Source organism: Daphnia magna, linkage group LG7 (genome assembly GCF_020631705.1).
Source record: "Daphnia magna isolate NIES linkage group LG7, ASM2063170v1.1, whole genome shotgun sequence".
Classification (NCBI taxonomy): Eukaryota; Metazoa; Arthropoda; class Branchiopoda; order Diplostraca; family Daphniidae; genus Daphnia; species Daphnia magna.
This window is the reverse complement of record NC_059188.1, coordinates 9855610-9873197: the sequence shown is the minus strand read 5'-3', so window position 1 is coordinate 9873197 and position 17588 is coordinate 9855610. Positions and strand designations below refer to the sequence as shown.

The 17588-nt window shown below is 38.7% G+C and overlaps 4 protein-coding genes across 8 annotated transcripts; 3 read left to right on the top strand and 1 right to left on the bottom strand.

Annotated features, from left to right (window-relative positions):
- Positions 1 to 91: 91 nt before the first annotated feature.
- On the top strand, positions 92 to 2337 carry LOC116927396 (probable ATP-dependent RNA helicase DDX56). The gene is given in 8 exon segments (XM_032934412.2): positions 92 to 552; positions 618 to 808; positions 870 to 1130; positions 1190 to 1205; positions 1207 to 1371; positions 1456 to 1703; positions 1781 to 1922; positions 1984 to 2337. Coding segments are annotated over 8 exon segments (1686 nt in total). The 5' UTR covers positions 92 to 174; the 3' UTR covers positions 2269 to 2337.
- A 44-nt stretch (positions 2338 to 2381) lies between these two features.
- On the bottom strand, positions 2382 to 8315 carry LOC116927395 (ectonucleoside triphosphate diphosphohydrolase 1). Of its 5 annotated transcripts, none has more exons than XM_032934410.2 (11): positions 7864 to 8315; positions 7685 to 7805; positions 7456 to 7583; positions 4602 to 4719; positions 4325 to 4472; positions 4041 to 4243; positions 3469 to 3974; positions 3277 to 3409; positions 3094 to 3212; positions 2782 to 3038; positions 2382 to 2723 (listed from the first exon to the last, which is right to left on the bottom strand). In XM_032934410.2, the coding sequence occupies exons 1-10, from the start codon at positions 7975 to 7977 to the stop codon at positions 2796 to 2798; spliced, it is 1833 nt and encodes a 610-aa protein (XP_032790301.2). In that variant the 5' UTR covers positions 7978 to 8315; the 3' UTR covers positions 2382 to 2723; positions 2782 to 2795. The 5 variants fall into 5 exon arrangements, with proteins under 5 accessions (XP_032790301.2, XP_032790300.2, XP_032790302.2 ...); XM_032934409.2 differs by having other exon boundaries at positions 2382 to 2677; XM_032934411.2 differs by having other exon boundaries at positions 2839 to 3038.
- LOC116927397 (phenoloxidase-activating factor 2) lies at positions 5594 to 7613 on the top strand. The gene is made up of 5 exons (XM_032934413.2): positions 5594 to 5860; positions 5932 to 6487; positions 6558 to 6826; positions 6899 to 7062; positions 7122 to 7613. The coding sequence occupies exons 1-5, from the start codon at positions 5662 to 5664 to the stop codon at positions 7347 to 7349; spliced, it is 1416 nt and encodes a 471-aa protein (XP_032790304.2). The 5' UTR covers positions 5594 to 5661; the 3' UTR covers positions 7350 to 7613.
- A 3233-nt stretch (positions 8316 to 11548) lies between the features above and the next one.
- LOC116927394 (tetraspanin-2A) lies at positions 11549 to 13298 on the top strand. Its single transcript, XM_032934406.2, has 5 exons — positions 11549 to 11704; positions 11790 to 11990; positions 12558 to 12737; positions 12794 to 12979; positions 13041 to 13298. Exons 1-5 carry the CDS (start codon positions 11651 to 11653, stop codon positions 13143 to 13145), a joined length of 726 nt encoding a protein of 241 aa, XP_032790297.2. The 5' UTR covers positions 11549 to 11650; the 3' UTR covers positions 13146 to 13298.
- The last annotated feature ends 4290 nt before the right edge of the window (positions 13299 to 17588 follow it).

Sequence of the window (17588 nt, the reverse complement as noted above, 5' to 3'; positions counted from 1 at the left end):
TCTATTCTCAGAGTCATAGATATAGACCCCTTGGGCCATGTGGTCTATATAACACTGGTATTCTGAAAATCTGAATTGCTGTTTAGTAGCACCAACTTTTTTAGTTTCATGGCTGCTCACTGCGTACACGTGAGATTATAGTCTTAGCGCCAAATAAAACAAGACAGCCTGAAAATGAGTGAGCTTGTGGAAACAGAACCAGAAAAGAAAATCGTTGCCTTTCATCAGATGAATCTTGATGATCGTTTATTGAAAGCAATTGCCAAACTCGGATGGGTATCACCAACACTTATTCAAGAAAAAGGAATTCCGCTGTTTTTGGAAGGCAAAGATGTGCTGGCTAAAGGCAGAACAGGATCGGGTAAGACAGCGGTATTCGCTATTCCCATTGTTCAGAATATTCTGACAGAAAAACAGACAGCCAAAGAACAAGTCACTCGTGCATTGATCCTTGCACCAACTAAAGAACTGTGTCAACAGCTTCACAAAGCTTTCCAATCATTTACAACAAGTTGCTCTCGTGACATTAGCTGTGTAAATGTAGCCTCACAGGTAACCTCTTTAAAAAAATGCTCATTTTAAAAAGCAGTAATTTTTATCCAAAAATTTTTTAACAGACAGCAATCTCGGGACAAAAAACTCTTCTAGCAGCACATCCTGACATAGTTATTGCAACTCCCTCAACTGTTTTAGTACACTTGATCTCAAAGAAGCTTGTATTGAAAGAATCCCTTCAATACCTCGTTATTGACGAAGCTGATTTGGTATTTTCTTTTGGTTTTGAAGCTGATTTGAAAAGTGTGCTTGAGTAAGTAAAGCCCTTCAAGAAAATACTTGAAATAAAAAGTGACTTTAATTTTATCTTACAGGTACCTTCCCACTGACTATCAATGTGTGTTGACATCTGCCACTTTGAGTGATGACATTCAAAATTTGAAAAATCTGGTTCTTCACCACCCAGTAACATTGAAATTGGAGGAACCTGAGCTGCCACCTGCTTCACAACTAACACAATATCAAATCTATGCTGAAGAATGGGATAAAGCAGTCCTTATCTATGCCCTGTTCAAATTAAATTTGGTACGAGGGAAAACGATCGTCTTTGTTCGAAACGTTGATCGATGCTACAAGTAAACCATTAAAAAATTCTTCAATTAGTAGTATCTCAGAACTATATCTAATATTTTAGGCTGAAGCTGTACCTTCCAACAGTTTGGAATCCCGTCATGTGCTTTGAACGGGGAACTGCCTGTCAACTCCCGTTGTCACATAGTTCAGCAGTTCAACTCTGGAATCTATGATATTATTATTGCGTCAGACGAGTCAACATTAGAAGATCCAAATTATGCTTCTGCTGACAAGTCAAACAAGGTTTGTATATTATATATATATTTTTTTTTTTTTAAATAATAGTAGGCTATGATTATCCCTTTTGTTTGTTTGTTTTTTTTTCAGGGAAAGCGTAAGAATGACAAAGAATCTGGAGTTGTACGTGGTATTGACTTTCAGTTCGTTTCGAATGTCATAAATTTTGACTTCCCCCCTGACGTTGACTCGTACATTCATCGAGTGGGTAGAACAGCTCGGGGGAATAACAAAGGAACTGCACTCTCTTTTGTTAGCGTTAGAGAGAAATACCTTATGCAAGCAGTAGAAGAACATCTCAGTGATTGGGTTCCTCCAGGTCAGGAATCTGTCTTCAAGTAAGAATCATTTTTGATTCTAAAATGCTTTTGTCTGCAATATTTATTGTGGTTTTAACTTACTGAATATTTTGCAGACCATATCAGTTCAGAATGGAAGAGATTGAAGCTTTCCGTTACCGCTCTCAGGACGCATGGAAAGCTGTTACCCGAATTGCAGTCCGAGAGGCCCGTTTGGCGGAGATTAAATCGGAAATGATGCAATCCAAAAAACTGAGGGTGAGAAGAATCGATTTTGACTAACTTATGTGATGGTATAAATATCCATACTTTTATTCAGTCGCACTTTGAAAACAACCCTAATGACATGGGAATTTTGCGCCACGACAAAGCCTTGCATACGGTTCGCATCCAGAGCCATCTTAAAGATGTACCCGACTACATAATTCCACCTACCTTAAGACGACTTGCTAAAGCGAGCGGCAATAAAGCGCGTGGTAATTCCAGTTCTTCAAGCCATGGCGAAGGAAAAACTGGCAAAAAAGAAAAAACCTTTTTGAAAAGGAAAGATAACCCTTTGCTTAGCTTTGAATTTGAGGGATTTAAAAAGAAAGCAAAGAAGTAAAAAAATCTACCGTCTTGACTGTAAGAAATTTGTTTCCATTCGACACTACATTAAAAGATTCGATATGTACACCTACTTTTCGTTCAGTACTATGACGTTAGATTTGGACGGTGTTACTGTTCAGTCCGGAAGATTTTCACCGAATGGATATCGGGAAATAATCCACGTTTATTAAAAATTCCTCAATCAATAAAATATGTAAATGCAGACAATTGAAGAAAAAAAGCTAGAACTGGCTTCGTGAAAATACAGTTATTGGGCACGAGTTTTGTACCCACCGTTATGATAATAAAATGCATGTCTGGTACAAAGGAAGTATGACGTGGCGAATCAAGCAATCTCTTGCTCGTTGTAATCAAAAATAGGCAGGAATCGTTCCAATTCATCGTCGATTTTCAGCAGCAGTGCCCTAAGAGGATATCGAGGATGGCTGTGGTTAACTGAACAAACCATATCTACCGTAAAAGGGGATCAAGATGCGAGAGTCGTTTAAGGAGAAAATGAATTAAAAACCTTAATGAATAGCTCTAGAGTGACAGGTTCAAAGACCCGTATGTATGATGGCGCAACCTGCTATATGAACTCGCGGAGCGCCTCATCCGCACGGCATGGTACGACAGTAGAGAGCCAACCCCCAGGAAAAGACTAAATAGAATCGCAAGGGCGATGAAGATCGGGGTAGCTAGTAGAACAGATGCCTCTGCGGCAGCGATTTGGTTCGTTTTCTCCGTCATGTAACCTAACGCCCATCCAAGTTCCGTGTTATCGATCTGCTTAAAACAATTTTAGCATATGGTAATTTACAAAATGAATGCTGTAAATTACTTGTTTGACAAAATGAAGTCCCTGCCAGGTGTGATCATCAAAACCATATCCGGAAGTCAGCAGTGACAGTATGTACTGTGTTTCCAAGCAAAGGAGCGGTATGAAGGATGAATTGGGAACTAGAAGAAAAAAAATATATATATTCCATTCACTGTTCAGTCTCCAGAAATATGTGTCACTTACCCGTTAACGGAATGTCCAAAATCTCATCCAGGGTCATATTGCATACTGATTCGACTGCATTGCGGAAATTCGCTAATGAGCTACTGTTGGTAACGTTCAATTCTCTTGTCAAAATTGTAAAGCTGGAAAATGCCTATCGTATAAATAGTTGGTTATAAATTCCAAGAATGTGATAATTGTATATATCCTAACCAAAAAGTCTTGATTTTCAAGCGACGGCTGGCCTTGATTGGAGAAGCAGGTTTCAGGCAGAAAATGTGACTGGCAATAGGTAGCGTTGAAAAGGCTCTCAATTATATTAGAGCATTTTAGGTAATTGCTGGTCCCTTTCAACGTCCATTCTTGATCATTGGTCGATCGGTTCTCGGAACAGGGTGAATTGAAGACATTGTTGGCTTTTACCACCATGCTGTGACCTATAGGTTGGCATGGACTTTCCAATATTTTCAATCCATTATTTTCACCTTCGACGATGAGCATTGACTGATAGCGTTTGATAACTTCCAAAAGGCCATAACACAAACTACTCTGGCTGTATACAGAGTATTTTTGACTATACAATTCTAAATTGGATACGTCATCCTCTCTCCACATCCCACCCGACTTGCTTGTCGAATTCATCATGGTTTCGTGACCACTTGACATTTCTAGAGCCAACTGTGTGCTTGCTCCGCCTAAATCCAATGCACCAACCGTCTCTGGATATCAAACCAATATCGATTAAAGTCGCATTCGCGGTTTCATAAGGACACGGAAGTACGAACCTTGAGAATTCTCCCTCAAGTACATCCTTCGATGATCAGGTCCAACATTTCTCAGTTGAGTATTGACGGTAATCCAACTGAAGTGAGCTTCTTCCATTCCTGTCAATATTTCAACGTACGAAGACTCGAATCGAAAGCCTGATCGACTCAGTCGATTGCGAATCGAGTCGAGTAAAACAGTAGTTGCACTTGGTTGGCTGATACTGAATAAAAGTAAAATAAAAACAAAGAAACTAGGTTAATAAAAAAAAAATAACATGATTGGAGAAAAGAGTGATTTGTACTTCAGTAATCGTAATCCAGCTGTACCGCCAAAGTATATTGGAGTGGTTAAATGACTAGCAGAAGGGACTTGGCTGCTGGCGTATGTCAAACATGGTGTTAAGAAGGCGTCCACCCCGCTGACGTTGTTGTAAAAACTCGCAATGTCACCTACATCAAAGACATTTTTTCGATTTTAGAATCACCCTTAAAGTGCTCGGGGAAGAATCGGGTCAGGCAATCATGTCGGTTACGGTTGAGGGGAACGACCGGGATGTCTGCCAAAATGGTAAATCTTACCAACTATGTTGCAAAGGCCAATTTGTTTGAGAACGCCTGTTCCCATCCATTTGGGTCCAGGCCATTGATAAACGAAAACGGCTGTATGACTCGAACCTCCATCAAGGACGACACCGTACTGTTATTGAGAATCAATGCACAACTGATTATTTCATCCGTGTTTTTTTTTTTTTTTTTTAAGATAGCCAAACTCAATAGACATGTAGACACAATTTGGATTTTCCAGTAACCTTGGTAAGTGGCGAATATTTTACGCGACACGTCATGAACAGTGAAAGTTAAATTTTAAACGCAAGGAGGAGTTCACAAACAAAAACCCACTTTCTCCCTTCTCACGCATTCAGGGTCGTTTACTTCGAAGCTCGTAAAAACAAAACTAAAAAAGACAAAAGACAAAAGAGACCCATCCCACAAAACAACCACACAAATTACATTATGACAATTCCTGTTCGAGAAGCCGGATGATAATTGTTTTCTATTTTGCGGATGTCGGTTCATGGCTTCCTTTCGCATGAAAGAGAAGGTCACATTGCGCGGTTTCAATCACGCATTTCGAGCGATCGGACTGCATTGTTACTTCGATGATATGTGGTTATCAAAATAAAAGAAAATTTTCAAGGTAGTTCCTGTCAATAGATTGGTCGCATCCTATTATAACGAAGATTAACCAATTCCTATTACAAAACGCAGCTGAATGTCGTATGATATATTTTGCTAGCCAACCCAGAAAAGTTCGTTCAATGTTAAACTCACGGATCTGATTGGGATTTCCCCAGGAAAGGAGAGAGAGTCGGGCGATTCTAATACGAATACCTGTCCATCGTCTAGTAAAACGAACTACATGACCAAAAGACCTTGAAAAACCCACAGCACCCCGAAAGATGTGGAAAAGCAAAGAAAAAAAAAGCAAATGGATGCCGCAGACCGGTGATGGCGCTAGTGCTTCTACCTGGCTTCTATCTTCGGCTCTCTGACATGCAGTATATCAGCAGCTAACACCGGATCCCCTCTACCATTCCAGTCGCAAACGCTGGGAAGACAACTGGCACTCGATTACGGAATGTTGTTTAAGGTATTGGTCACTTTCGTCGTCCTAACAGGTTGTTGTTGTTGGGCTTCTCGTATCAAACGTCAGGAAGATGGCGAATTCTGGTGGTTAAATAAAGAGAAACCTGTTGACGACGAGGCCTTGGTAGAGCCAATTGCAGAGGCCAAAAGCAATTCGCCCGACGAGAGCAAAATTGCCAACATCAAACAAGGTAAGGACGCTTCAAACACTTCCAACAAGAATTTTTGAAATTATATTTTTGCATTCTTTGCATAAATGCAGAGAGTTCAATCGATTCTACAGTAGTTGCTCAAATTTTGAGTAGCGGGCCGGAAACAGCTGGCAAATTCTCTCCTCATCCAGGCGTTTGTGTCTGCGTACCGTATTATCTTTGCAACGAAGGTCAAATTATCACAGATGGAGCAGGAATTATTGACATACGCAAAAAACCACCCACAAGAAATGTGACGATAGAAGCCAAATCTATCAGAAAGCGGGACGTTCCCCCCGTGCCCAACGGACTGGTTGGAGGCAATTGCCCCGGTTCGATCGAAGTTTGTTGCAAAATGCCTACACCTGAACCGATACCGGAAATCGTTCCAACCGTGCCATTGGGTCCTAAATACGTTTCAACCTGCGGTGTACGCAACGGTGATGGCCTTAATGTTCGCATCACAAATTTTAAAGACAACGAGTCACAGTATGGAGAATTCCCTTGGATGGTTGCTATCCTGCGGCCTACGGTTTCTGCAGCAGGCAAAACGAACGATGTCTACCAATGTGGTGGCTCATTGATTCACCCATCCGTTGTACTCACGGCAGCTCATTGTGTCGTCGGGTAAATTTTAATTAGCAGGCAATTTTTTTCTTCTCTCTCGCTAATCTTTTACGTAATTTACTACTTTTAGAAAAGACCCCAAGAGCCTCAAAATCCGTGTAGGCGAATGGGATACCCAGTCAGCGTATGAATTTTTCCCGCATCAGGACCGTCTTGTTGTCGACGCAGTTATTCATGAACAGTACTTCTCCGCAGCGCTATTTAACGATGTAGCTCTACTCTTCCTTGCAGAACCTGTAGACCTGGGACCCGAAGCCGACGTTGTCTGTATTCCTCAACCAAATCAAGTCTTCGATGGAAGTCGCTGTTTTGCAACCGGTTGGGGAAAGGATCAATTCGGTATGAACACTTCGCTATTTGGTAACTAACCTAAAGAGCTCTTGTTACGCTAAGGAATTTTTGCCGAAACAGGTCAAGCAGGAAAATATCAACATGTTTTGAAGAAGATCGAACTTCCATTGGTTCCTCACCCTACATGTGAGAGTAGTTTGCGCAAAACTAGGCTCGGACAGGCTTTTAAGCTTCATGAAAGCTTCGTTTGTGCCGGTGGAGAACCCGGGAAAGATACATGCAAGGTAAGGAGATTTTCCCATTCACATCGTTTTTGGCTTTTCAAGTGCAATATTCGTTCTAGGGGGATGGAGGATCACCCTTGGTTTGCCCCATACCCGGTGAACGAAAGCCACCCCGCTACGTGCAAGTTGGAATTGTGGCCTGGGGTATTGGTTGCGGTGAAAATGGTGTGCCTGGCGTTTACGCATCTATCCCACACGCGTCTTCCTGGATCGCAGATAAAATTTCTAAACGCTTTAATCTTGGCCCAGATTACTTTCTCAAACAGTTACCTTCTTCTATGGTATGATTTCCCTTAAGACTAAAAATGCAGTACTATATAACTCAGATCTACCAGTTCCAAATACACCCATGATTTTGTCCACTAAAGAAAAAATGGTTATTTATAGTCTTACCTCAATTGGGGTAGGTCCAGTCAAAAGATGTAGGGCAACAACAATTGCAAAGCCACCAAAAGCAATGAAGATTGATCCCAAAGCCAGCAACCACCAGCTGGTAAAACGAAACATGCCATTTTGCATTCCTGTTTCAGAATTGATACACGATTAAATCTGCATCAAAGGTTACATAACTCTGATTCAGGAATTAATTCCATTTATATTCATGGCGACACATTGCTATTACCTTTGATTTCAAGATAGAGGGTATCCCCATCTTTGATGTCACTACTTGACACAGTTTTCCTACTGTCAAGCACAACTCCTTTTTGGTCCCGAAGTAAAAAGTTTTGATTTACTTGAATTCCCTGTGAATAACAGTGATTAAGTCAAAGCCAATCATGCTTATAATGTGAACATGAATACCTTGGCTTCACAATATGTTGACAGCAGGCTACTTATAGTTTCATTACCTGTGACGGTACACTGCAGGTATCCAGCCACATTTCCACCAATTGTGGACTCGATTATGACAAGCATTGTTCAGATTTCAAAGTCAAATCAATAAGAAAGCTTACTTATTGTAAAGCGGACAATTTTACCAATAAAATGTGTATCTATCAATTCAACTAGGTACAAATTATATCTTGGCATCAAAGTCCAATTGCACTGTTTGTTTAACATAAATAAATATCTAAATACTCTTCATTTAAAATGGAGAAATAAAATATGAACGTAAATTTTAAAAAGACTAAGATGATCTAAAATACAGATTCACAAAAGGAAAGTCAGTAACATAATTTCTATAACTACTCTGCTGATCGATGATCCAAGAGAGTCTTTTCGGGCTTTTTCACCGCCATAAGTCCCATAACAAGCAATCAGCAACATTGCCACTTATAAATGCGGCAGTTTATTTAAAAAATCCCGATTTCCCGTGCCGTCAGGGCGTCAGCCGTCAATGAACGTAAAATTAAATATTCTAAATTTATCTGAACTTTTCTGTCAATGTGATCAATTTCTGATCGATTTTTCTTTAAAACGTTTTTTTCAGTACTAATTTTGTTGAATCAAAACAATATGGAAGAGGAGGAATCCAAGATGGATACACAATGCATAGTTGCCTAACACAAGCGTTAGATGGCTATAGTTGAAGAAAAACTGCCCTTTAAAAAAGTTTTTTTAGCATATAGTTGCCATTATCACGTTCTTCTTTGGTAGTTTTTATATCGTGATATGCGCTTCGCAACACTTATGCTCGTAAAAAATTGTGGTACTCCAATACCCATAGTCTAAATTAAACAGAGGCTATTATTAACATGGGAAAAATTCCAAAGGAACACTCCAGCTAAGATAGCTATCAGTTGCTTACGACATGACCAGATGGCTATAATACTCCGCTTTGAAAATAAACATTGAATCATTACAGTTAACGGAAACAAGTATGTTTTTAGTCAAAGAAAGTTAAAGCCTTAGCAAATGGAGAACATATTCCTGCCAACCCTGTACCACCATAACGTTTATTGCATCCTTTATAAATTATACGACTTTTCTGCGACGATGTTATAGCTTGTCCTCTTACTCAACATCGAAAATTGCATCCACGCCAATTCAAAAAACTGCGTCTTATAACTTTCCCAACGTCTAAAACAAGAAAGAGAGTTCCTTCAAAGAAAATATACCACAATATCATTCTTTGTTAAACTATACCCACTAACTTATAAGCTAGAAAAATGGATGATGGGGGGAGGGGATAGAAATTGCTTCACGATTTTGAGCTGTAATCTCTGCTTCAAACATTGCACTGTATTATAACATGTGACTGGTGTACACTTTGTTAGTATAGGCGTGCACAGTATACTTTTGCTTTTATTGATTGATTACGTAAAACGGCATGATAGCTCCCTATCGTGCACTTCTTGAACAACTTTCCGTTCGTACTTTGTAGCCTATCGATGACGCACGAGAAAAACTAGAGCCCATATTTACTAACCAAGCTGTCTTCTAGTCAACACATCCAATAAGGAGGCGTTGTCGTAACTTATGGTTAATGATAAAAATCAATCAGTGCTGTTTCGCAAGAGAATACGGGCGACGGGTATTTGACATAAGCTCAGGTAATGCTCAAAAAGTAGACACGAAAATGTATATCTACAAATATATTGTATTCATAATAGGATAAAAGGAAGATGAGTGTTCCACGGTTTGCTCACCATATTTTCGTCGATCCGTCAACCACAAATTAGACGGTTTTCACTGAACGCTCTTTGTTCACTGGTAAAAATGGCAGGGCCTAGGTCTACCTTGTTTTCCGTAACAAAAAAATTACCGAAAGTGCACCGGATTTACTTCTACTGTAGTTTTTCTTCATGCATTCATTTCCATTTTATGTCCTGACCGTTTAAAATAAATAATCGCTAATTAAAAGTACCGAATGTTTACTTCGTTTACCCAAATTCTGTCCATTTGTATGGAACGCCATTTAACCGTCTTTTTTATGGTTAGACTCTATGTGCTGTCCACTGCCATTTGTTTTGCCTTCCAACATTATATTTCGGATATTGCACAGCGCTTGTAATGACAATCGACCATTTACTAAGACGTTACTCATTTTGGGGAAAACAACCTAATGCACATTGGGTTCCATTTTAAACGATCTTTTAGTCATCTAGGGGACAGTGGGGTCAATTTAGACACAGGGCAATTGAAAAAAAAAATTGTTTCTCGCGCCGTATCAGAGGAATTTTCTTGAAAAAATTAGGGTTAATAGAATGACGGGGTTTACAAGTTTAGAAAAATTTACGAGTTTTTTAATTTAAAACTTTTTAAGTTATCTTGAAAAAACAATTTTTTTACCCCGTCTGTTAATTTTGCTGTTTTAATTGTTTTGTTTTGAACCCCAAATTGGTACGTTTTAATAATAAAATTAGTTTTAAACGATTTGAAATTCATTTTTCTATAACTTAATGTCATTTATTTTTTTCTGCATCCTTAAATAATTTTAAATAATTAAATGTAACGATGACCCTATTGTGGGGCAATTGAAACACTTTGTTAATATTCCCTGTCCTCCGAGTAGGTGCATTTTTTTTGCAAGTATTTGATGTAATTCATTTCGAAAAATGTAAATCATCATATTAACACAACTATAATACTTGCATTAGCTGTTTGGGATTTATTTAAAAAAGCATAGAGCTTAACGGGATTTTTTAAATTAAATTATTTTAAACTTAAGTACGATATACCATAAGCATATGAAAAAAATCTATAAATTGCATTGTACCTCGTGGTCAAATTTGATCACACTAGCAGTTGTGGCGGCTGAGATATCGTAATTTTGGTTTTATGTTGGTATATAAAGAATAAGTTTCCTTATGGTAAAAACCACGTTGCAATTGCCTCGACACACCGTTTCAATTGCCCTGCTACCATGGCAATTGAAACACAAAAAGTGACCTTAGTTTTTACAATTTATTACAATTAAACTTAATTTTTTCTCATGAAAAAAAAATTCTGTTTAGTAGCTGAGATAGTAGGCTACAATCCTATATAATTTTTATGTTAAAATTTTCAGTTTTGTTTTCAAGAGATACAGAAAACCAAAAAGTGTCTCACTTGACGCCACTCTGACTATGAAACTTGCAAATTTTTCATGAACATTTATTCCCAAAGATATTTCGCTTATCTAAATCTTTATGACGGATACTGCGCAATGCGTATAGGCTTTTCTCATTCCGCACCCTCATAGAACTAATTAAAATGTAGGCTAATGAATGAACCATTAGTTCCGGCCTAACTGGGTTGTGGAGTGTCACTTGACGACGCTGCACGACATATAAAAACATTAAACCGAAGTACATTGCAATAGACAGTTTAGACATTGAAAAAAAAGAGGGTGACTTCGTGTTTCGAATGGCGCGGCATTTTAAAGAAAACTCATATGAATAGAATACCATTCACAGTTCATCATGTGACTGCAGACGCGTAGCTTTAACCTTTAAGAAATAAGAATATCACAATATCTCTCTAATAACTCCACCTCCCCGTTCCCTTACTCCACCTCCATTTCAAAACAATGCGATTAAAATCGACAGCAATACACTGATTGCTTCTAAAAAGTTCGTCAATAGGTCTTACCCGAAAGCCATAAATTGGGAAAATCTACTAGTCAAATTCGTTAGTTACGGCCGACGTTAAGAGTTCACGAATCACGATGAGAAAAACCACCCTAGGGTATGCTTTGCACGCGTTGATGGTTTTGTCTGCGGTAAGATCACGTCACGTTGACACTTTTCTTTATCTAGGTTCTTTTCGCTTTCGATCTAATTGACTACTTGTTAACCCATCAAAAGTTTTTAGCAGTTGCTGTCATGGGACTTTGCTTGTGGCTACGTTACGAATGGGACTTTAAGCACTACGTGTATGAACTGGAAGCTCAAAAAGTTATGTGGACTGGACCGTACATTCTGATCACCTCGTCTAGTCTGGCAATGGCAACATCCGCCGTTGGAGTCTGGGCAACTGCCGCTGAGCACTGTCGACTTCTTTTATTGGTTTGTTTAAATTGCACAACTGAAATAATAATAGGCACCTAAGCACCTAAGTCTCTCGTATAATCCTTGTGCTACGCGCAAACAAAACATGGTTGATGAAAAACAGGACAATGGCTTTGAGTTCTTGTAGTTGGCTCTTTCAATATGGTCTTGACTAGCAAATCGATTCAAAATTCAACCAATCGGTTCAAAATAATAGCAGTCTAATTTTTTTTTTAAGGGAAATTTAAACTTATAATGAAAATTTACAATTCAAGGTGGCAAAGCAATTCAGTATCAATTTCCGTGGTGATCTAAGTTGTTGTGCTGAAAGTTTATCTAACTAGGCTAAGATTACGCTGTTCATATGTTTATTAAATCACAGCGATGTGGATCTATAGCACCAAATCTCTAATCTTGAATGACGAATGTTTAAATTGTATTGGTTGAATATCTGAAACGATACGTGTTTGACAACATGGCAACAAGCATATACCGTAGCCTAGCTCACTTGTCATCGTTTATTGATAATCAGAAAGTTTCCTTTCTATTTATTATTCCAAAATGCTCTCTGGAAACAACGTATAGTTCGCTCTGGGCAGCGGGATTTCGGTTATCCTTGGCCTAGCTGGAATCTCTTACACGCTTAATCATGGAATCTATCACTCGGATTTGTTTCCTTGGTTGGAACAACGATTTTGGGACCTGTTTCACGAAATGGATTACAACGAAAGATCTGCTCGCATCATTCGAATCATCCAGGAGGATGTAATCATTGAATTGCAAACTAAAATTATTCAATCTAACGTTCATTGGTGATTTAGATTCAATGTTGTGGACCTTCGGACTGGAAAGATTACCTGTCGTTCAATAAAGTTTTACCTGACGAATGTCGCAATCCTGATACTGGCAACATAGCGAGTGGCGGTTGCGCGGAAGAATTCGCTCGCTGGTTGGAACCTAAAACAGGATGGCTGTCGGGTATCGCTTTGCTGCTTGCTGTCATACAGGTTGAATTTATTACCACGTGCAAATTAAACAACTGGATTAATATTCACAATGATGATCTAGTTAGGGGCCATGGTAATCAGCTTATTGCTCCGAAAAGCTATTTTACAAGAGAAACGTAAGAAGAACAAACCTGATTGCTTAGTCCCTTCTTATAGCGAGGTTTGAAATTGTTCAAAATTGTGAACACAACGAAGCTGCTTCGTAATTTATTTTTTGAGTTGAATCGTTTGCCCAACTTATGGTTTTGATAGCCGAGCGAGAATTGAAATTAAAAAGTTCTGTAATGTCCAAAATACATTCAATGTTTATAACACGTTACATTAAGACATAATAGCTGGTATATTATAAGCTTTACAGGTTAATGGCTTGTACGCTGTGCAGATGGCATTTACCTTGACGGTATATAAGTGTTAAAAGACAGTCTTCGCAACGCTATCAGGAAGGTTGTGAAATTGTCTTTTTTTTCCTACTTAATCCTCAAAAGCTTTTAACCAATTTCCAAAGTAATAGGAGAAAAGTCGGTTGACGTGTATGTCGTGCCACATTGAACTGAATACCTGGAGTTAAACAAATTTCAAGGTTGCATCTACCTTATCTCATTTTCGATTTGATACATTAAATGCGTTGGCCAACACCAAAACTTGTCGAAATCAAATTCGTTTTTGTGGATAATGTAAAATATTACGAGTTGCACTTGTTTATGAGATTTTGAGGTCGTCGGGTGGTATAGTCTGTCCATAATCATATATTTGCGCCGACGCTTTAACACCTCCTTTGCTAAATGATAACGAGGTCAATATCCAACAGCTGATTAGAAAGCCTGGCAGCCGCCAGTCTTAGAATATTCTCTTCCGTATGAGGGTTCCATCACCATAGCGACAGACATGTTCGGCTTATGGATATTTTAGCAGGCACGAAAAATATAGGTCACTTTTTATTGGAAATTAGGCGGTTTAGAAAGTTACGAATTAAAAAAGGCCAAGTTATACCAGCACATCATTTAACGATATTGATGACTACAAATGGGGAAACGAGAACGGATAAGGCGATTGCGTTACCGCAAAGCACATGATTCAGATAGTGATTTTAATTGACTCTGTTGCATTACAAAGGTTTATCAACCCCAAAATTTAACACAGGTACACTAACATCATGGATAACAATAAATTCATAGTTTAATCTCTTTACAAAGTCACTTGCATTTGTGAAGAAATGTTATAGGCATTGCTCATATTTGAAATTTTTTAATAATAAGTAAAATAATTAGTATATGAAGCCAATTTTTTCAAATCATTTAAACATCATAAACAATAGTTTTCAATAAGTCATTGCCCTAAATGTTGTTGTCTGCATTCGGTTTGTTGTACTTCAAAATAAGTATAAAATTACTTCCATCTAGCGGTAACAAATTGTACTGGCTGGAGATAGAGAAAACTTGGCGCGACAAAAAAGGTCAAATGCCTTTCGGCAGTTGCCAGCAGCCATGAAATGGTGAACAATGGGGGGTATCTCCTAATATTAAATGGTATCACCATGATGCATAGTTCAATGCCCCTCCCTCAATGTTGTTTCAATTCTTTTGTGAGACAGTTTTTGATATTCAGCACACCATTTCAACTATTTATTTGTGTAAACACATCAGAGACACAACAATATAAAAGATCAATCGATAAATAATCGACGAACTGCGATGGGAAAAGAATGTAAAAATGGAACCGAGTGATGTATAGTTACAACTGTGTGAGCGCCAGTCGAGTTATTTCAGGACCCGAGCAAGAGCTATTTCCCCGGTGTTTCCAATCGACTGGAAATTCAATCTACTCTCTCTCTCTCTCTCTTTCTCTCTGTTGTACTCTCTTGATGTGCATGCATGTACACATGCCGTTGTGCAACCAAGGGGAAAGAAGTCTTCGTCTTCTAAACCCTCTAACCTCCCTGGGGCTATTTGAATGATCAATCAATAAACGGTATGCATCTGTTCAATTGCTAATGAATGTTTCCTTTCGTTTGCAACACAACAAAGTTGACAATCGGATCAAGGTCACGTGATATATTTGAAAGATAAAAATGCAAAGAAATTATAGCCATGCTCGACGGCTTGATTTATGGCGGTGAAGGTCGAATCTCTTCGCGACAATATCAAGGTCGTATATCTTTGTCGACTTTTTTTCTCTTTTACTACGGCCATTTTTTTTTTACTCGGCACATAATGCAGTTGTTCCCATCACTATCAGTTTCTTTATTTTTCAACAATTTTATTTAACGTTTAGCTACAAAAAAAAAATTTTTGCTACGTAAGCGAAAGTCCTAAATTGAGAAGTCCTTTGCTACTTCTCTCTTTTTTTGTGTTTTGGATCGATGCGAGTCAATAAATTACAGTAGGGTATAATATAATACACAGACACACACATTTTGTGTATGAGCATTTACAGCATTTACAAATGGGCGGAGCTAATCCAGCTCTCGGCTAGAATGTAATAACACACGAACGCAGCTCTCTCTTGCACTATTCTTGCGATTCTATGACATGGGACGGTGGATCGATTCGATCGATATTTCTATTGATATATAATGTAATAAGTAAAGCGACGACGTACATGCGGATTACGATAGTCTTACAACGCCTAGATAAAAACGTGTAACCGTCATCAACCTGTAGCCAATCTCAAAAGGGGTCATCAACCGGAATTTTTTTATTCATTATTAATAAATAGACATTTGTGATTCGGCATCTCCCAAAATTGTTCCATTCTTATTTTTTAGCTACTTGCCCGTTCGCTTGTGTCTTCTTTGTAGTTAAAATGTAAATAGGGCGGACTGATGACACAATAGTTTGATCAGATTGCACTGATACCAGTGCCACCTGTGGTCACTCATTGCAACCAAAATCGAATGCTATTTTTAAGCGAAAGATTAATCTACTGGAGCGCGACACAAAGTTTACGCGATTCAATAATAAAAAATAAAATCAAGTCCCATTCATCCGCCGGCAAACTGACATTATAAATGAATTGCAGCTACGAAATTGGTTGCTAAGACCCCGAATGTCTTAGCAACCAACCAAAATACGAGAAATGTTTGATTGTGTAATGAGACGTGATTGCTTCGAGAAAGCCAATGACGTCACACAAATTACCGTCAGGGTAATGCCAGATGGCGCGTCGATCGCCATCTCAACACACAGTTTGGATACGTGCATTTTTAATGATGGCCTTCAATATCACAAGATCGAAGTAGGTCTCACACACAGTTTTACAAAATGAACGAGCAAACAAATTCTGAAAAAAATAAGGAAATAAAAGTTGAAATAAAAAAAATAAATCTGGGGAGGGTCATACACACTCGAGAGGGGAGGGATACGGAGGGTGATGGCCATCGTTCTATTGAATTGGATTTCAACGGTTTTTTTTTTATTGAGACCCACGGGAATAGCATATCACCTGCCGCAGGGGCCTACACTGCTAAATCCATTTTGTTTCTTGGAATACTTTCCAATCAAGTCGATTTTTGATTACAGTGTTGTTCCAAGTTTTCTTTTGTTTTTTTGTTTTTGCTCCCGACAGAGAAACTTTTGAGTGAACGACGTAACTATTGAGCTATCGAAATTACGTAAAGAGGCAAATAGAAATCAAACACAATTTTATATGGTGACGAGACGAGTTAAATGGCGTACATCGGCATACAGCGGAAATGATTGTGTACATAAAACTCGCTCTGGTCAAACTATGCGTCACATTTGGCCGATGCGGTTCTTTATTGCCAGAGAATTGCATTAGTTCTCTTGATTAAAAACAAAAACGAACGATATCAACAATAAAACATTGAGACAAAGTTCTGAAGTTTTCTCTCTAAATTACGCTTTAGCATTTGAAATGATTTCAGTTGAGGCCCTCCTCCTCCACAGTTCAAAAGGATTAGTCTGGAAAAAGAAAAGTGAATAGCCGCTTGTAGTCAAAAATCGGCAGATCTACGGTGAGTATAGTTTGCCACCCTCATCTGACTGCAGGCCACTCCCTCTTATTAAAAGAGAGGTAGAGGGGTGAAGCATAGGATAGTCTGATTGCATATCTTCAAACACATTCTGCAGCGAAAATCTAATGTGTATTCCGCATGATTTCTAAAGACAATTTTTTGTATTACATTTTTAAAAATTTCAACGAAGCATGTATAAAAATCAGAAACCACTAAAAACAAACACGAAATAAGAAAAAAAAGAATAAATTAAATGAAATGAGTCTGGCGAGGAGATTTGGGACGCGTGGGGCGCGCTCTCGGTGAGGGAGCGTTTCCTGTTCTCCAATTTCTCCATGTAAATATGTGTGTGTGTGTGTGTGTGTGTGTGTGTGTGTGTCTACATGTATATATAGCGCAGGCGCCATTTTGTTTTCCACGGCTCCGTTAACAACCAGAAAAAAGGTTTGAGAGAAAACGGGCAGGAAAAACACTTGATTACCTGTTATCATTCCGCTTGCGTTGCACAATCACGGTCCCACCTGCCTGTTTGACAATATAGCCTATGCGGGCCATCTGGTGATGGATCGCAGCTCACGAGGTTATGTCTTTTGATACAATTTTATTGATTCACTCCACTTCTGTGGACATAATGCG

What these genes read in the sequence shown, in the direction of transcription:
- LOC116927397 (XM_032934413.2), top strand. Translation starts at nt 5,662, where the DNA reads ATGTTGTTTAAGGTATTGGTCACTTTCGTCGTCCTAACAGGTTGTTGT. An exon ending in AATTGCCAACATCAAACAAG is followed by an intron (nt 5,861 to 5,931) that starts GTAAGGACGCTT and finishes GCATAAATGCAG; the next exon opens with AGAGTTCAATCGATTCTACA. An exon ending in CCGGGAAAGATACATGCAAG is followed by an intron (nt 7,063 to 7,121) that starts GTAAGGAGATTT and finishes TATTCGTTCTAG; the next exon opens with GGGGATGGAGGATCACCCTT.
- LOC116927395 (XM_032934408.2), bottom strand. Translation starts at nt 7,977, where the DNA reads ATGCTTGTCATAATCGAGTCCACAATTGGTGGAAATGTGGCTGGATAC. An exon ending in CAACATATTGTGAAGCCAAG is followed by an intron (nt 7,806 to 7,863) that starts GTATTCATGTTC and finishes TGTTATTCACAG; the next exon opens with GGAATTCAAGTAAATCAAAA. An exon ending in GCTGGATTACGATTACTGAA is followed by an intron (nt 4,244 to 4,324) that starts GTACAAATCACT and finishes ACTTTTATTCAG; the next exon opens with TATCAGCCAACCAAGTGCAA.
- LOC116927394 (XM_032934406.2), top strand. Translation starts at nt 11,651, where the DNA reads ATGAGAAAAACCACCCTAGGGTATGCTTTGCACGCGTTGATGGTTTTG. An exon ending in CGTTGATGGTTTTGTCTGCG is followed by an intron (nt 11,705 to 11,789) that starts GTAAGATCACGT and finishes ACCCATCAAAAG; the next exon opens with TTTTTAGCAGTTGCTGTCAT. An exon ending in TTCGAATCATCCAGGAGGAT is followed by an intron (nt 12,738 to 12,793) that starts GTAATCATTGAA and finishes TTGGTGATTTAG; the next exon opens with ATTCAATGTTGTGGACCTTC.